This window comes from Haliotis asinina, chromosome 4, assembly GCF_037392515.1.
Source record: "Haliotis asinina isolate JCU_RB_2024 chromosome 4, JCU_Hal_asi_v2, whole genome shotgun sequence".
NCBI lineage: Eukaryota > Metazoa > Mollusca > Gastropoda > Lepetellida > Haliotidae > Haliotis > Haliotis asinina.
The window spans coordinates 32,880,826-32,896,916 of NC_090283.1; the positions used below are offsets into that span (position 1 = coordinate 32,880,826).

The 16,091-nt window shown below is 41.4% G+C and overlaps 1 protein-coding gene across 1 annotated transcript; it reads left to right on the top strand.

Moving 5' to 3' along the window:
* The first annotated feature begins 1,143 nt into the window (after nucleotides 1-1,143).
* Nucleotides 1,144-13,349, top strand: LOC137281496 (NFX1-type zinc finger-containing protein 1-like). Its single transcript, XM_067812755.1, has 4 exons — nucleotides 1,144-1,271; nucleotides 3,540-9,615; nucleotides 10,140-10,233; nucleotides 10,427-13,349. The coding sequence occupies exons 2-3, from the start codon at nucleotides 3,609-3,611 to the stop codon at nucleotides 10,229-10,231; spliced, it is 6,099 nt and encodes a 2,032-aa protein (XP_067668856.1). The 5' UTR covers nucleotides 1,144-1,271; nucleotides 3,540-3,608; the 3' UTR covers nucleotides 10,232-10,233; nucleotides 10,427-13,349.
* The last annotated feature ends 2,742 nt before the right edge of the window (nucleotides 13,350-16,091 follow it).

Consider the following 16,091-nt stretch of genomic DNA (forward strand, 5'->3'; position numbering starts at 1 on the left):
TATCTTCATACACATCGCAACTCTTTTTTTTTGAAGAGCGCAGATGTGCGCAAACAATAGACAGATCAACGCAGTGTTCACGTTGTATTCTTTCAGCACACAATCTGTCACTTACGGTGTCATGTACACACAAATTCTGACTTAATGCTTTCTTCACTAGTATTGCCACTCCTTCACTTCTCATGCTGTTTTGTGAGGACTTAACGGTTACAGCGCAATCTTAATGGCCTTTCATTTGTTCACAGTAACACTTAGTGTTTTCCGTTCACCACCAGTATTCTGTTATAGCCAGAATGTTTCGTGGAATATTCCATGTGGAAATGCAAAGCATGATGATGTAGTGTATGAGAATATGGTGAATACTTTTTATGCACTGCTTTGTCCTGACTTAGTCCTGAGTAAGGTATGCACTCTCTCATTTTGTGTTATCAGTTTTGCATCAATGCTGTCTACGTTCACTCTTAAAGTGTAAGTTGGTGTCGGACCCTCCTAGAGTTTCAGTAGTCTTACACTGGTCACATGCACTCCACGTTCCTTAGCGTAGTCTCAGTTTGCGTCTTGAATCACATTAACCGGTTCGTCAGCACGCATAGATGATAACACAAGTCTCTTTGTTTGAAATCTAGGCGTAATACCGTGGAAAGCTCTCGACCACTCGTTGTTAAATGTAACTGACCTTTTGTCACAGTTATCTATTGTATGTATGTATGTACGTGTATGTATGTATATATGTATGCATGTATGCATGCATGCATGCATGCACGCACGCACGCACGTATGTATACGTACGTACGTACGCATGCATGGTTCTGTGTGTGTGAGTGCGTCTGTGAGTGTGTGCATGCGTGCGTATATGTATGTATTAGTGTGTGTGAGTGCGTGTGTGAGTGCATGCGCATATGTATGTATTAGTGTGTGTGCATGCATGCGTATTTGCATGCGTGTACCTAGGCGTGTTCTTGTGTGACTCCATACATACATACATACATACATACACACATGTATACTCAAACCTCATTAATTACAGCTACTTCCTAGTCACACCCTGCTGGCGATATCATACGACGAGCGTTTCATTGCATCAAATGTGAAAGTAGGACTACTTGGAAATGAATGTGAAACTAGACCAGTCACAGTAGTGATATGTAATCTGTGAAGTGGTTCGAGGAATGTGAGGCCAGTGTTACTCACGTTATCCCAACATGTCCGGGGTCACAAAGACCTCGCTGCCAGAACTATATTTACATACCTGATCAACACTGTGAACACTCGTGAGTATTACATACCTGATCAACACTGTGAACATTCGTGAGTATTGCATACCCGATCAACACTGTGAACATTCGTGAGTATTGCATACCCGATCAACACTGTGAACATTCGTGAGTATTGCATACCTGATCAACACTGTGAACATTCGTGAGTATTGCATACCTGATCAACACTGTGAACATTCGTGAGTATTGCATACCTGATCAACACTGTGAACATTCGTGAGAATTACATACCTGATCAACACTGTGAACATTCGTGAGTATTACATACCTGATCAACACTGTGAACATTCGTGAGAATTACAGTATTTGTGTGCATCAGTTTGAGTCACATACGAACCGTCTTACGTATGACGTCATAATTATATACCGGGTGACATACTGTCCATGAAAAAACGTGACAGTGCTTCGGTGCCCTAAGGCTAGAAAAACCTATATGATACAATGTTACCTGATTAATCTACTCGATATGCTGGTCACGAAGGCGCTTGTCACTATATATAGGTAGATTGAATCTGGTGACGTTCATTTCCCAAACTGTTCATGATGTTGTAAATCGCAATCTGTACTTAACACAAATTAATTGTGAGTGACTGTAATAACAGTCATGAGTGAGTGAGTGAGTTTAGTTTTACGCCGCACTCAGCAATATTCCAGCTATATGGCGGAGGTCTGTAAATAATCGAGTCTGGACAAGACAATCCAGAGATCAACAACATGAGCATCGATCTGCGCAATTGGGAACCGATGACATGCGTCAACCAAGTCAGCGAGTCTGACCACCCGATCCCCTTAGTCGCCTCTTACGACAGACTTAGTCGCCTGTTATGGCAAGCATGGGTTTGCTGAAGTCCTAATCTAACCCGGGACCTTCACGGGTAAACAGTCATGAAGGCACTGTTATTCATAAAATCATCTTTTGGAAATATTCATTTTCTTTTATCTAGTAGCACCTGTAATCTCTACTGCAATATACTTTCCGAAACTTACTCCTAATGACAGATGGCGCATATCTATTAACAGGACCATGAGCGTGTATTGACAAAGCTGTATGACATTTACTCTTGTAGCATTCATCCAATCCCCAGTCTCCAATTTGAATCGGACGAATATCCTAGATCTGGATTTGATGTATATAGACCATTTAAGACACTGGTCGAACTTGAGACATAGCTTACAAATATTACAAGCAAGCAAAATCTGAGCTTTTGCCCTGTCTGTATGGCGGACGACTATTATCTGTTATATATGTGCGACGCGTATGCCGATTGGAAACAGGAGTCCATTCCCCAGAAATATCAGGTTCACGCTACAAGGGAATCAGTTATAAGAATTCTCTCATCAAAAGGCGAATCTGACCATGTTAAGTTGGCCCTGTTTTTACACATTCGATGTCGTTAAGGAAGAGTCTTATTTCTCCTGTCAACTAATTCCACAATGTCGCTGTTTTCTACAGTTTGCAATGTCCATAATTTGCCTGGCATCATAATAGTATGCACACGGGCAAGAGGTCTTATGTACAATAAACAATCTTGATCTGCTCTTGTAGTAAGCCCGAAAAATGATTCAGAATAGTTTGGCGCCGCCTTTTAGTACTATTCAAGCAATATCATAGCTTGGGCTTTGGCTTTACACATTGGGAAATCGAACCCGGGTCTTGGGCGTCGAGGAGGAAAATACCATTGCATACAACAGGTATTATGATCAGTTATATTGTGCAGCTTTATTGTATGCACAGTGCACACTGCACAGAGTCAGTATACTCCAGGACACATCAACATGATATTACCGAGTTGGGAGACAGCCAAAGACTATAAATAGGCTCAACGTTATCAACGGATCGATTGCTGACAAAGGCGTCCTCTGTTTGCGTTTAGCAGTCCTAGAACGAAGCACATGACTTATTCAGAGTAGGCAATTAGATCTACAGGTAGGGATTTTCATGAAACTGATTCAGGTAGTTAGTATTTCCAGTGTAGCACACTGTTCTCCTGCACTCAAAATCGGTTGAATTTTATGCAGCGATACCTTGTTTTGTTCAAAGATATTTTACAGACCAAATCCACAGTATCAACTGCCGAACAGAAGGTATTCAGGTGTCTACAATATAGATGTGGGATCATTTGAACCTTTTTAATCATAAGCATGAGGGATATGTGTGAAGTTGACAATGAACGAGAAGGCAAAACGACCTGCTGTCATATAACCACTGAAGTATTTGACGATGTATTGTTTTGTATTGTTTAATGCGTTGATATCTTTCAGATTGTTGAGCGTCATGACCGTGCTGCTGGGGTACTAATGTAGGGCAAGAGACTTCACAACACGGTCAGTATGGAGGAGTTCCCGCCACTGATGTCTGAAGCCAGGGCTGGAAAGAAGACCAGAGGTAAAGTGGAAAAGACGAAAGAAAAGCCTAAACCTGCACATGGGAAACTCTGCTTGAAAGATGTGGCAAGCGTTTTGGAACAGAGGGAAACTAATGACAGTTATGAACAGCTTTCAGATGAATGTGACGACACAGCAAAACAAAGCCCTATTCATATCAATATACCACCCCTATCAACAGTTCCACAGGAAATTCGAGGAACTGGGGCGAAGACCACAACCTCAAAACCATTGATTAAAGCAAAACAGAAAAAGAGAAAGTATTTTACTCTGGACTTTAACCTTCCACCAGCTTATCCAGAAACTCGCCATGAGCTGTATGGGAGCAACCCCTATGGAGCCCAAGGACGCGAAACAGCCATCAGAGATTCTTTGTGGTTGAAGCCTGTTTATGAACATGAAGATGTCGCTGCAACACCCAAATTAGAAAACCTTGATAACTCCAACAGGGTGATGACAGGATGGATACAGAAATTGGAAAAGCAAAATCAGAGTTCAAATTTGTGCGATAATCTTACTAGTACAATCCAAACTGTTGAAAATCCCTTCATGCATGACCGAGGCAGTGTGAAGAAGGGTCTCACATATAATCCAGGCTTTCAGCAAGGAGGACCATGTGCAGGCAATAGGTATGACTGTAATACTAGCATCATCCAAGCAAATTGCATGCCAACAGTCGAGGTAACAACTGTTTCTGAGACACACGCCCTTGAGAATAAACTACCAGAAGACCAAAGAAATAACAAACCTCCAAAGAAGGGTAGGAAACATAAGACCCACATGGTGCCAGCTCCTGTTGAGATACTGGGGTTTAAAACAAAGAATCCCAGTCGGAACACAAAAGGCCATAAAGGAAATACAATTTCTAGAGATTTAAACAATAAGCCATTGCCTAAACGTCCAGCTCAACGAAAGCTTCAAAGGCGAGTCATTCCAACTATCCACCCTGATGACACGGACAGTTCAGATGAACTGGTTGAACGAGACTATAATTGGATCCATCAAGGTCTTACTGAGAGAAAGATTTCCGAGCCTCTCCTGATGACTTTACAATGTCAGCCATCCCCTGTAATAGCTTTGACTCTGGCAAGGAATGTAGATCTGGACGATCTTTTGAATGATGAAGCATCTGACATAGAAAACTGTCTTCTACTTGTGTCTCTGATATCCAGAGGATGTGAATGTCAAGTTGTCCCAAAGACTGGATTGCAAATCCTGACAAAGATGACAGGGTTTGTCGCAAAACATATACACTCCTTAACTGCACGAGTTGCAGAAAATGTTCATACAGTTGGGCCAATGACAATTCAAAACTTTTTCAGAGACATGGTGACCATATTAAAAGAGATGGTACAAAGGGTGCTGGACACAGGTACTGATCCAACAGCAATACCCACTCTGATTCTTATTGCTGCAGCTAAACAGTTGACAACAATTCCTGAAGAGTCACGACAGGCGATTCTTATGGATTTGATGTCATTGAAAGATGCAAGATTCAAAGTGTGTGAAGATACGTTCTTGCATAAGGATGACAATTTCCGACAAATCAAGCTCATGCCCACAAATGATGACATAAACCCCGCCATGAAACCACTCCTAAAGAAAAACAAGGCAGTCGGCAAATACACAGACGTTGATGAATATTTAGATGTTCAGTACAGGCTCCTCAGGGAAGACTTCATTCAGCCTTTACGAGAAGGTGTTTCAGAGTATCAAGACCTATTGGCAAGGAAGGACAGACGAACAATACGTCTGTATCAGAATGTACTAGTCAGGCGCTTCTTCTGCTCAGAAGATGGAATCGTATACAGGTTACAATTTGACGTGAGCAAACTTTCACATGTTGACTGGGGTAATACAAAGAGACTCATGTATGGATCAATGGTATGCATCTCAACTGACAACTTCCAGACAGTTCGGTTTGCAATAATTAGTGATAGAAAACCGGAGAAACTTCAGCATGGGAGAGTAGATATCAAGTTTGAGTCTAAAGTAAAACTGGACCCGCTAACAAAGTTTACGATGGTGGAAACTCCAGCTCTGTTTGTTGCATATCGACATGTGCTGATCGGAATTCAGCAGATAGGGAGCAACAAACTTCCAATGTCTGAGTACTTTGTGGAATGTCGTGCAACACTGGCACCTCCAAAGTATTTGACCAATGATGATGCTATCAGTTATGACATGAGTGGTCTTGCAATGACGTCAGGGGACGGCAACAGCGCTTCATTTAAGTCTGTATGTGTACACCAGGAAGTAGAATGGCCCATTGCTAGCGATCTGGAAATGGACGAATCCCAGTTCAAGGCATTTCATACAGCTCTTACGAAGGAACTTGCCATCATTCAAGGGCCTCCTGGAACAGGCAAGACATATGTTGGACTGAAGATCGTCAAAGCTTTGATGCAAAACAGACATGCATGGAACCCTGATAACTCGAAGCCATTATTGGTTGTTTGCTACACCAATCATGCACTCGATCAGTTCTTGGAAGGAATTTTGACATTTTTCAAAACAGAGGTTCTTAGAGTTGGTGGGCGTTCAAAAAGTGCAATATTGGTAAACCATAACCTCAACCAGAAAAGATCTGAGCTGTTCAAGAAAAAAGCCCACCTGGATGAAGACATCAGTACAATTCTGGAAATACGACAGGAATTGAAAGAGGACTTCCTTGTATGCCAAAGGGAGATAGAGGAGTATGGACAACAAGTGGATGCCACAACGGAAGGTGTCCTTCATGAAGACTATTTAAGGCCTTTTATGAAGCAGCATTTTAGGAAGATTACCAAAATATTTGGTAAGAAAGACCGTTTTTCTGCCCTTCTGGAATGGCTTGAGATTAAAGGAATAGGCAAGGAGGTCTCATTGCGCCCAACTGATACAGCAACCTCCAAGGGAAACGTACAAGTGGATAACAGCAAACAGGTCGATGGACACGAAGAGGAGGATGAGACAGAAAGGGAAAGGAAGCTTGATGACATTGATGAATACCTGCAATTACAAACAAGGAATTTGTCCATGTATAGGAATCGGTGTCTTGCTGTTAGTCTTCTTGATTGCGACTTGACAGATGAGGAATGGAAAACGAAACACAAAACTTCCATGAAAAAAGACAGCAGACAAACCCTGAAAACTCGTTTGAGAAAGGAAATTTTGTCCCACGCAAAAATGGAAGAACATGAAGCATCTAGCGTAAATGATGCAAGTGCTCTGACCATAGCTGACCGATGGCGATTGTATAGGTACTGGGTTGACCAGTTTTGCCAAAAGATGCACCACCTGATGGGGCCTCTGAGAACATTGTGCCAGAATGCTGCTGATAGATACAAAGAAGCCAATGCTTTGGTCGACAAATACGTATTTGAACATTCCTCGGTGATTGGCCTAACTACAACAGGTGCAGCAAGGTATCAGAACCTGTTGACTGATATACAACCTCCTGTTGTGATTGTGGAAGAAGCTGCTGAAGTATTGGAAGGACATATCATTACATCCCTTAGTCCAGGGTGTCAGCACCTCATTCTGATCGGTGACCACAAGCAACTTAGGCCAAATCCAAACGTGTATGAACTAGCCAGGAGATATAACTTAGATTTGTCTCTATTTGAACGGATGATCAACAATGGTTTACATTGTGATTGTCTGGAACTACAGCACAGAATGAGGCCCTCCATCTCGAAGGTGTTACGACACATCTATGACAAGTTGAAGGATCATGAATCCGTGTTTGGTTATAAGGATGTTCTTGGAATTTCAGAAAACATTTACTTCATTAACCACTCTGTCCAGGAGTCAGAAAACAAGGAACTCATGAGTCATCTGAACGACTTTGAAGCAAAGTATATCACAAAACTATGCCAGTATTTACTGAAGCAGGGTTACAGTCACAGACAAATAACCGTCCTCTCAACATATTCCGCTCAGATATCACATTTGAGGTCAATGATGAGAGAAGAGAGACAAGAAGGTCTGCTGATAACAGCTGTTGACAATTACCAGGGAGAGGAAAATGACATCATTCTTTTGTCCTTGGTACGCAGCAACCAGGAAGAAAAGATTGGGTTTTTGAGGACTGACAACAGAATATGTGTCGCACTATCAAGGGCAAAGATAGGGCTGTATGTTATTGGGAATTTTGATCTACTATCTCGTCACAGTGAAACTTGGAAAAATATCACTCAAGACCTTAAAGATTCAAATCAATTCGGACCAGGTTTGGAACTCTACTGCCAGACCCATCCGAGAGCAGAGGGCGTCGTTGTCACAGATCCAAAAATGTTTCAACTGGTCCCTGAGGGTGGATGCTTGAAGCAGTGTCATTATATGTTGGACTGTGGACATAGTTGTACTCTAAAATGTCATGCATATGATCCAAATCATGTGTTGTTTTCTTGCAAACAACAATGTCAGAAGCAGATTTGCAAACTTGGCCATCCATGCCCTGCTGCTTGCTCAGAGAAATGCCCTCCCTGTGAGTTCCCAGTCGTCAAAACTATTCCTAAATGTCAGCATACACAGCAGATACCATGCAGCGTGGATCCGGAGTTGCATGTCTGCCTCAATGCGTGTGACGAAATATTAGAATGTGGCCATAAATGTGGAAATCTTTGTGGGTATGAACACATCTGCTATGAGACTGTCCCGAAAACCTGGCCATGCGGTCACACAGGAGAGGTACTCTGTTCAGAACAAGATCATGCACCTTGTCTTGAACGATGTGAAGCAACACTGCATTGTGGGCATTCATGCGAAGCATTGTGTTATGAATGCAACGAAGGACGACTTCATATGCCCTGCAAACGGAAGTGTGACAAGATTCTTATTTGCGGCCATGCATGCAAAGCCTCTTGTTCTAAATGCCCACCTTGTACTTTTGACTGTGAGAAGGCTTGCTCTCATGGAAAATGCCAGAATCCCTGTGGCCAGCCATGTCAGCCGTGTGAGAACCCATGCAAATGGGCTTGTGCACAATTCAAATGCACACAAATGTGTGGAGACATTTGCGACAGAGATCGCTGTGACAAACGTTGTCGACGAAAACTCGAGTGTAAACACACCTGTATCGGGCTTTGTGGGGAAACCTGCCCCCGCGTCTGCAGAATATGCCACAAAGATGATGTGTCAACTTTTCTTACTGACTCAGAAGACATTTCAACAGCCAGGTTTGTTCTCCTTGAAAACTGTGGACACATCGTCGAGGTACACTCTTTGGACAGAATAATGGAGAAATGTAAAGCCAGCAAACAGATCCAACTTCCAAGCTGCCCATGGTGTTACACACTTATAAGACGTAATGCCAGGTATGGGGTTCAACTAAATCAGACACACAAACAAATAGAAATAGGAAAGGCTTTCCTGGCTGAGATGACAACAGGAAGACTCAAAACCCTAAAGAATGTGATGCACACTGACATAGATAGTCTTGAATGTCACGATGATGTATGTAAATTGATAGCCAATGCTGGAGATGATGAAGCTCGCCTCGTAGCCGTTAAAAACCAGAAGACCTTTCTCATTGGACTGGAAAAGCTGAAGGCACGAATGCGTGAACAAGGGGAGGTGGACCATCAAGAAGAAATCTGGCAGGATATCACGAGTTTTGAGCAATGGCTTAAACTCCAGCGGGATGTCTTTACTGAGCAGGAAATCTCAGACGCTCGGAACGAATTCCACAGGATTACCATTTGTGTGTTTTTACATGACTTGTTATCACACGAAACTAAAGACGGTTTTCTACCTCCACCCATGGTGCTGCTGCAAAAGGTCAGGGCTGTCATCAAGGCGAAGAAACAATTTACTGAAGACGAATATCAGCTTGTTACAAAACTGAAGCAGGGGGTTTCCGATGATTACCCCGAATGTGTCATGTTTTATGAGAATACCATGAAAGAAAAACTGTGTGTCTGGAGACACTTGAAAGCAGCACAAAAACATTGGTTCAAGTGCCAAGTCTGTGAGTATAGGACAGTTGACAGTAATTACTTAAAAAAGGAATGCAAGCATGCATTGCCGTAAATGTACTTAGGGAGCATTGCTTTTTTTCAGGCTTATGCAAGTTGATGCACATTCTAATGAACTAATTTATGCTTTAGTAGTCTTGCAAATTTCTTGCTCTTTCAGAATGCTTTCCTGTGATAGTGTGATTTGTAAATTTATGACTTACTAACAAGTGTCATAGACATTTTAGAAGCTGGAAAATTCAATTCAATGAAGTTGTATTAATAAAGTGTAAAGTATTTTGAACTTGAATGATAAATGGTGATGTTCCTGGTATGGAAAGGTTGTATGTACCCTGTTGTAGCGAAAACTTCCTGGTATGAAAAGGTTGTAAGTACCCTGTTGTAGCGAAAACTTCCTGGTATGAAAAGGTTGTATGTACCCTGTTGTAGCGAAAACTTCCTGGTATGAAAAGGTTGTATGCACCCTGTTGTAACGAAACCTTCCTGGTATGAAAAGGTTGTATGTACCCTGTTGTAGGTGATGACCACGTTTACTATGCTGAAGACGGCGAGGTGGAACACGAATGTTATATGTGCGTTCGTGACAGAGCTTTATTAGAAGACATGTAAAGGTAGATACTCATCTGTGCATGCGTATTTAAGTAGAAAGCTGTTCAAGATTCATAATGCTGATTATGATTAATAATGGAGTTAATTTGGTTGAACTTCCTTTTCTGTTCTTAAAGTTATAAAGCTATGACACCCAGGCCTGATCAATCTGCGCTAATCTGTATCACCGGACGCTTGATATATTTTTAATTTCAGACTAAGAGGAATCATGCGCAGATGTTTTCATCGATCGGAAATGCATGGATCGCAGACCGTGAACTGTGCTGTTGGTTGTACTCTTCCATCAGGAATATAACAACATGGACTTGGACCAGTGAATGAGTTTATTTTTACGCCGCTTTTAGCACTATTCCAGCAATGTCACGACGTGGACACATGGAATGTGAAGAATTTAATCGCGACGAACAAACGGTTTAACCACAAGGCTACGCCTACCACCAAAGAATGTGCTTTCCCTTATGTATTTGAGGAACAGAACAACTTGTATACAGTTGTACACGCGTGGATGTCGAGTATGTCAGGCTCATGATGTGATCCTTTACTATACAGACATGTGTTGTGTCACTTCGTTGTCCTTGAATTGTAAATCGGGCAGTGTTTTGTTTCCCTCAGACTGATTGACTCAGCAATATCCCAGCTATATATCGGAGGTCTGTAAATAATAGAGTCTGAGACAGTCAATACAGTGATCTATAGCACGAGCATTGGGTCAACCAAGTCAGCGAACCTGACCACCCGATCTCGCTAGTCGCCTCTTACGACAAGCATGGGTTACTGAAGACCAATTCTACGCCGGATTTTCACGGGTCTATGACCTTAGAAATTATTGTTTTTGTAGTATGTTTGCTATATGTTTGGAACAACAATGTTGTTTAAAGATATTGGTTACCATGATAGTAACATAACTGCATAATGATTAATGATGTCTGTATATAGGTTTGTCATTTATAAGATTTCGATAGGTTGAAAATGTGCATTAATGACGCTGCACAATTGCTCTTTCACCATTGACATAACACTTGGCTGTGTGATTGAAAATGTTGCTTGAAGGACGTAAATGTACATGGATGATTTGAAGGTGTTCTCATGGCAGATTCATGGATCATGACAACCATTGGAGTTGATTGTATGCCAGGGATATATATCATTTACTGGCCGTTCTAACTCATTAATACAAGCACCATGTGCGGAGTCCTGTAAAGTCCAGTACACACAAGAATTTGGTTAAGTCAGAGATAGCTCTACTTAATACCGGATGAAACAGCTCTCCACTTCCGGATATGTATAGTCTGTTTCCCGAATGAACAGGCTTTTCCATTACAGTGTCGGTGTGGCAATATAACATGCTCATAACAAAACCTAAAAACACGCAAATTCCTTCATTGACAATGGATCCATTACATTACTAGCGTGGTATCCCTGCTCATGCTTGTATAATAAAGTAAAAATATTATATATAAGTACCCCAGGCTGACGTCCAAATATTAAACAAAGCTTGTCTCAGGTGATATTTGTAATTCTTACGTTTTAACTCGAATGTAAATCCTACATTCTAAAACCTTCCAACATTTATTGAATATGGTCATCCAGACCACCATGGTCACGACGTGGACACGACGTGGACATAACGTGGACATGACATGGACATGCGTATTTATACCTGGGTCTTACAGAATACGATTAGTTGAAGATGCTTTTATACAACGGCATTGTGTTAGCAAGCTAAATCTCAGAAGAATGTTAGTAAGTTAAAGTGAGAGAAAAAATTCGGTTATAGTATTTTAATATAATATAATATATAATAATAGTCTTTCGAAAGTATATTTTGAAAATATATTTTCAATTGCGATGCAGTACGGTCTCTCTATATATTCATGTACGTATAGTATACACAAATCAGATGTCCCCCAGTGATAAATATCATCAGTATCACTGTATAATGTGAGTTCTTTTTGAAATAGTTACGTTTCATAAATGACGTGACTATCAAGTGTATATAATAATATTTATCTTAGGAAGGATGCACGTATTCACGCTTAAATTCATTGATGTGAAAGCAATACCTAGAAGTTAGACTAGTAAATAAAGTTATTGATTGAATGTGACTATATGATCAAAACAACACGTCAGTAAAAATTTGGATCTATCGATCCAAAATAATATGGAACATTGCTTTATCGGCAGACTATTTCAGGTTGATTATTCGCTACAACAAACATTGTGTTATTGACGTGTCTCATGACGACTACCGGGGACAAGCCATTTTGGGTTAGCGCACATCAAATAACACGTGTCCTGATGCAGATCTGAACAGTATGATGAGGTGTATGATGGGGACAGCTAAAATGTGCCATCAATTGTAAGCTGGTCTTCGCATGGTTCTTGTCCAAATACAGAACTGAACTATGTATAGACCCTTGCGACACCAAGGTGAGTGGGCTAACTCTGAAAATACTACATGCCAGGGGCACAAAACCGTGATCATCATTCATTTTTACCTGAGACAAAACGACATTCACTGTCTCTCCTAATGTTTTCATAAAAGTTATCCACATTGGGTCACGTTAGGGGTTAGATCAATAAAGAATTGGGTAAAATGTTGTTGGGCGACGATGATTTTGTACTTGCCATCCAAGTAATCCTGACCCGCTTCCAGCTAGGCGCCATGCAGGTAGCAAAAGTACTGTAAGTCCCCATGGTCCCTAGTATGGTGATCTACCTTCAGTTGTTGGCAATCTATAGCCTGTTTTTATAGTGTATTGCCTTCTCTCATTACAGTATTTTAGTTTTACATGCTAGTTTTATGTTCAATTCTGTGATAGTCTAGTATTTTTACTGTCCATTGTCGACAGGTTTTACTCCTCCAGATGTTTTCATTGTATTAAGTGAACTGTTCTTGTCATAAGTGAATTGTTCTCGTCACGATAACCATTTTATTAAATATCGACTTGGTTTATTAGACCTTGTCGAAAATAATGGAAAAATGTGTCCATTGCAAAATCGAAACGAATTTGTCATTTATGCAATGTAGAAATGGAGAATGAAATTCACTTTGTGTTCGTCTTTCCATTTTATAGTGACCTTCGAAAGAAATATATTAAAGATCATTTGATAAAGATGCCACCATCGCATGCTTTCGTATATGTTTTAACTGCTAAGAACGAATCTCAAATGTTAAACCTTTCACTATATATTAAACATACATTAGTTAAAAGAAATGAATTGCTTAAAGAATGTAATACTCTCTGTGCGTAACTTTTTGTTATATACATACTCTCTTGTATATGGGCCGGAGGCCTTTTGTACAATACACCTATTGACTATGACTTTGATATGGCTGCAATATTGCCGATGTGACGGTAAATATTAACTCACTCACTCCTGAACTGCTATATCAGCGTAGCCTTAATCGTTAAGGTCACGCCGATGACCCTTGTCCACAGAAAGTGAGTGAGTGAGTTTAGCTTTACGTCGCACTTAGCAATATTCCAGCTATATGGCGACGGTCTGTAAATAATCGAGTCTGGACCAGACAATCCAGTGATCAACAACATGAGCATCGATCTGCGCAATGGGGAACCGATGACATGTGTCAACCAAGTCAGCTAGTCTGACCACCCGATCCCGTTAGTCGCCTCTTACGACAAACTGAGTCGCCTTTTATGGCAAGCATGGGTTGCTGAAGGCCTATTCTACCCCGGGACCTTCACGGGTCTCCACAGAAAGAAACATGTTAATACATACAGGCAAAAAAGCAAATACTCACTCACTCACTCACTCACTCACTCACTCACTCACTCACTCACTCACTCACTCACTCACTCACTCACTCACTCACTCACTCACTCACTCACTCACTCACTCACTCACTCTGATCATAGTGCAAATATTGACACCTCATCTCATATTGACCCGTGAAAGTCCCGGGGTAGAATAGGCCTTCAGAAACCCATGCTTGCCATAAAAGACGACTATGCCTGTCGTAAGAGGCGACTAACGGGATCGGGTGGTCAGGCTCGCTTACTTGGTTGACACATGTCATCAGTTCCCAATTGCGCAGATCGATGCTCATGTTGTTGTCTGGTCCAGACTCGATTATTTACAGACCGCCGTCATATAGCTGGCATATTCCTGAGTGCTGCGCAAAACTAAACTCACTCACTCACTCATCTCATATTTCAATCCCCATGTAACGGAACGTTTCTCTGTTTCCGTGCGTCATAATTAGAAATCCAATATGGAAGCTTCCAATGTCCATAGCCATTATTAATTTAAATCACATACAGTTACTAGTGTCCTCCAACAAACAATCAAGCAAACAAACAAACAAACCTACATACATACACACCAATGCACACACACATTCCTGCATAAGGACACACGTACATACAAATAAAAACACCCACGCACACACATCTCCGCCACTCAGTGATAGATAGTGCGTGAATCATGTTCGACTTGACTACATTTGCACAGCATATCATGTGGTCTCTCGATCTTTAGCCGTGAAGATAATGTGTTGATTATTCAACACACGTACATACACGCATACTTTCACCCTCATTTCATAACCCTGGATTTCCTTTAACAAATATACTCATATCACCGAAAGCAGTCACGGGGACAGACAGACTACACTTATTCACCCATGACAGCAATACTGCTTGTTGACGAAGCCTTGAACGTCTGAGTCGGCCCACGACAACAAATGGCCAACCACTACGTGTCTAGTTTCCCTTTCCTTTTCCCGGAATTTCCAACTATGGCCGACAAAGAAAAAATACCTTTCACTAGTCAAATACAGTATAGGAAAAGAAACGTATTGTATCATAAACGTTTACACGAGTATGTAAGCTGGCATTAAAGGAAAGGTGTTCAGAGTCTGCTTCATGGTAAGTCATCCTTTACCCTTCTTCACACCGGTAAAGCAAAAGCTACACACATAAACATGAATGTCATTAACATAATTATTGACAATGTTAATACTGCCCACAGCTAAGCTAATGCGTAAATCGGCAGTTGATTTTATACATTGTGGCCATATAATTTCTATAACAAGTGCTATTTACAAACAGTTACTGGAAAACACCTCTGACGTATGGTCAGTGTTTTCGTGATGTATTTCCGCACCTAAATACACGGTGTAAGGGAGAGCACTCTATCGAGACCGGTTTGAATGTATGTAGAAAGTGTATGAACTCGGAAGGGTGAAAATAAATATCATATATACCTTCTACTGGGTCTTATGAGGTTATTTTTCGGCGCGCTCATCAGTGTCTAAGCTAAGTGGCTGGGGTCTGCAAATAATCGAGTCTGGATCAGACGACAGTCCCGTGGTCAACAGCGTCCATCTACGTAGTTGCTGACCCGTGAAGGTCCCGGGGTAGAATAGGCTTTCAGCAACCCATGCTTGCCATAAAAGGTGACTATGCTTGTCGTAAGAGGCGACTAACGGGATCGGGTGGTCAGACTAGCTAACGTGGTTGACACATGTCATCGGTTCCCAATTGCGCAGATCGATGCTCATGTTGTTGATCACTGGATTGTCTGGTCCAGACTCGATTATTTACAGACCGTCGCCATATAGCTGGAATATTGCTAAGTGCGACGTAAAACTAAACTCACTCACTCACTCACGTAGTTGCTATACGACGACACTGACTGAGGCTGACAGCTCGATCCCGTTGGTCGCCTCTTACGACAAGCATGGGTTACTGTAGATCAAAACTAACACGGATTTTCACGGGTCTAAGGTTATAGTAACTAGACGTGGTATAACGTTGTTTAGTAAAACGGTATGAAGACGTACAATAATATCGATGATAGACAGATCTACAGTGAGGTAAATGCTTGGTTAGAT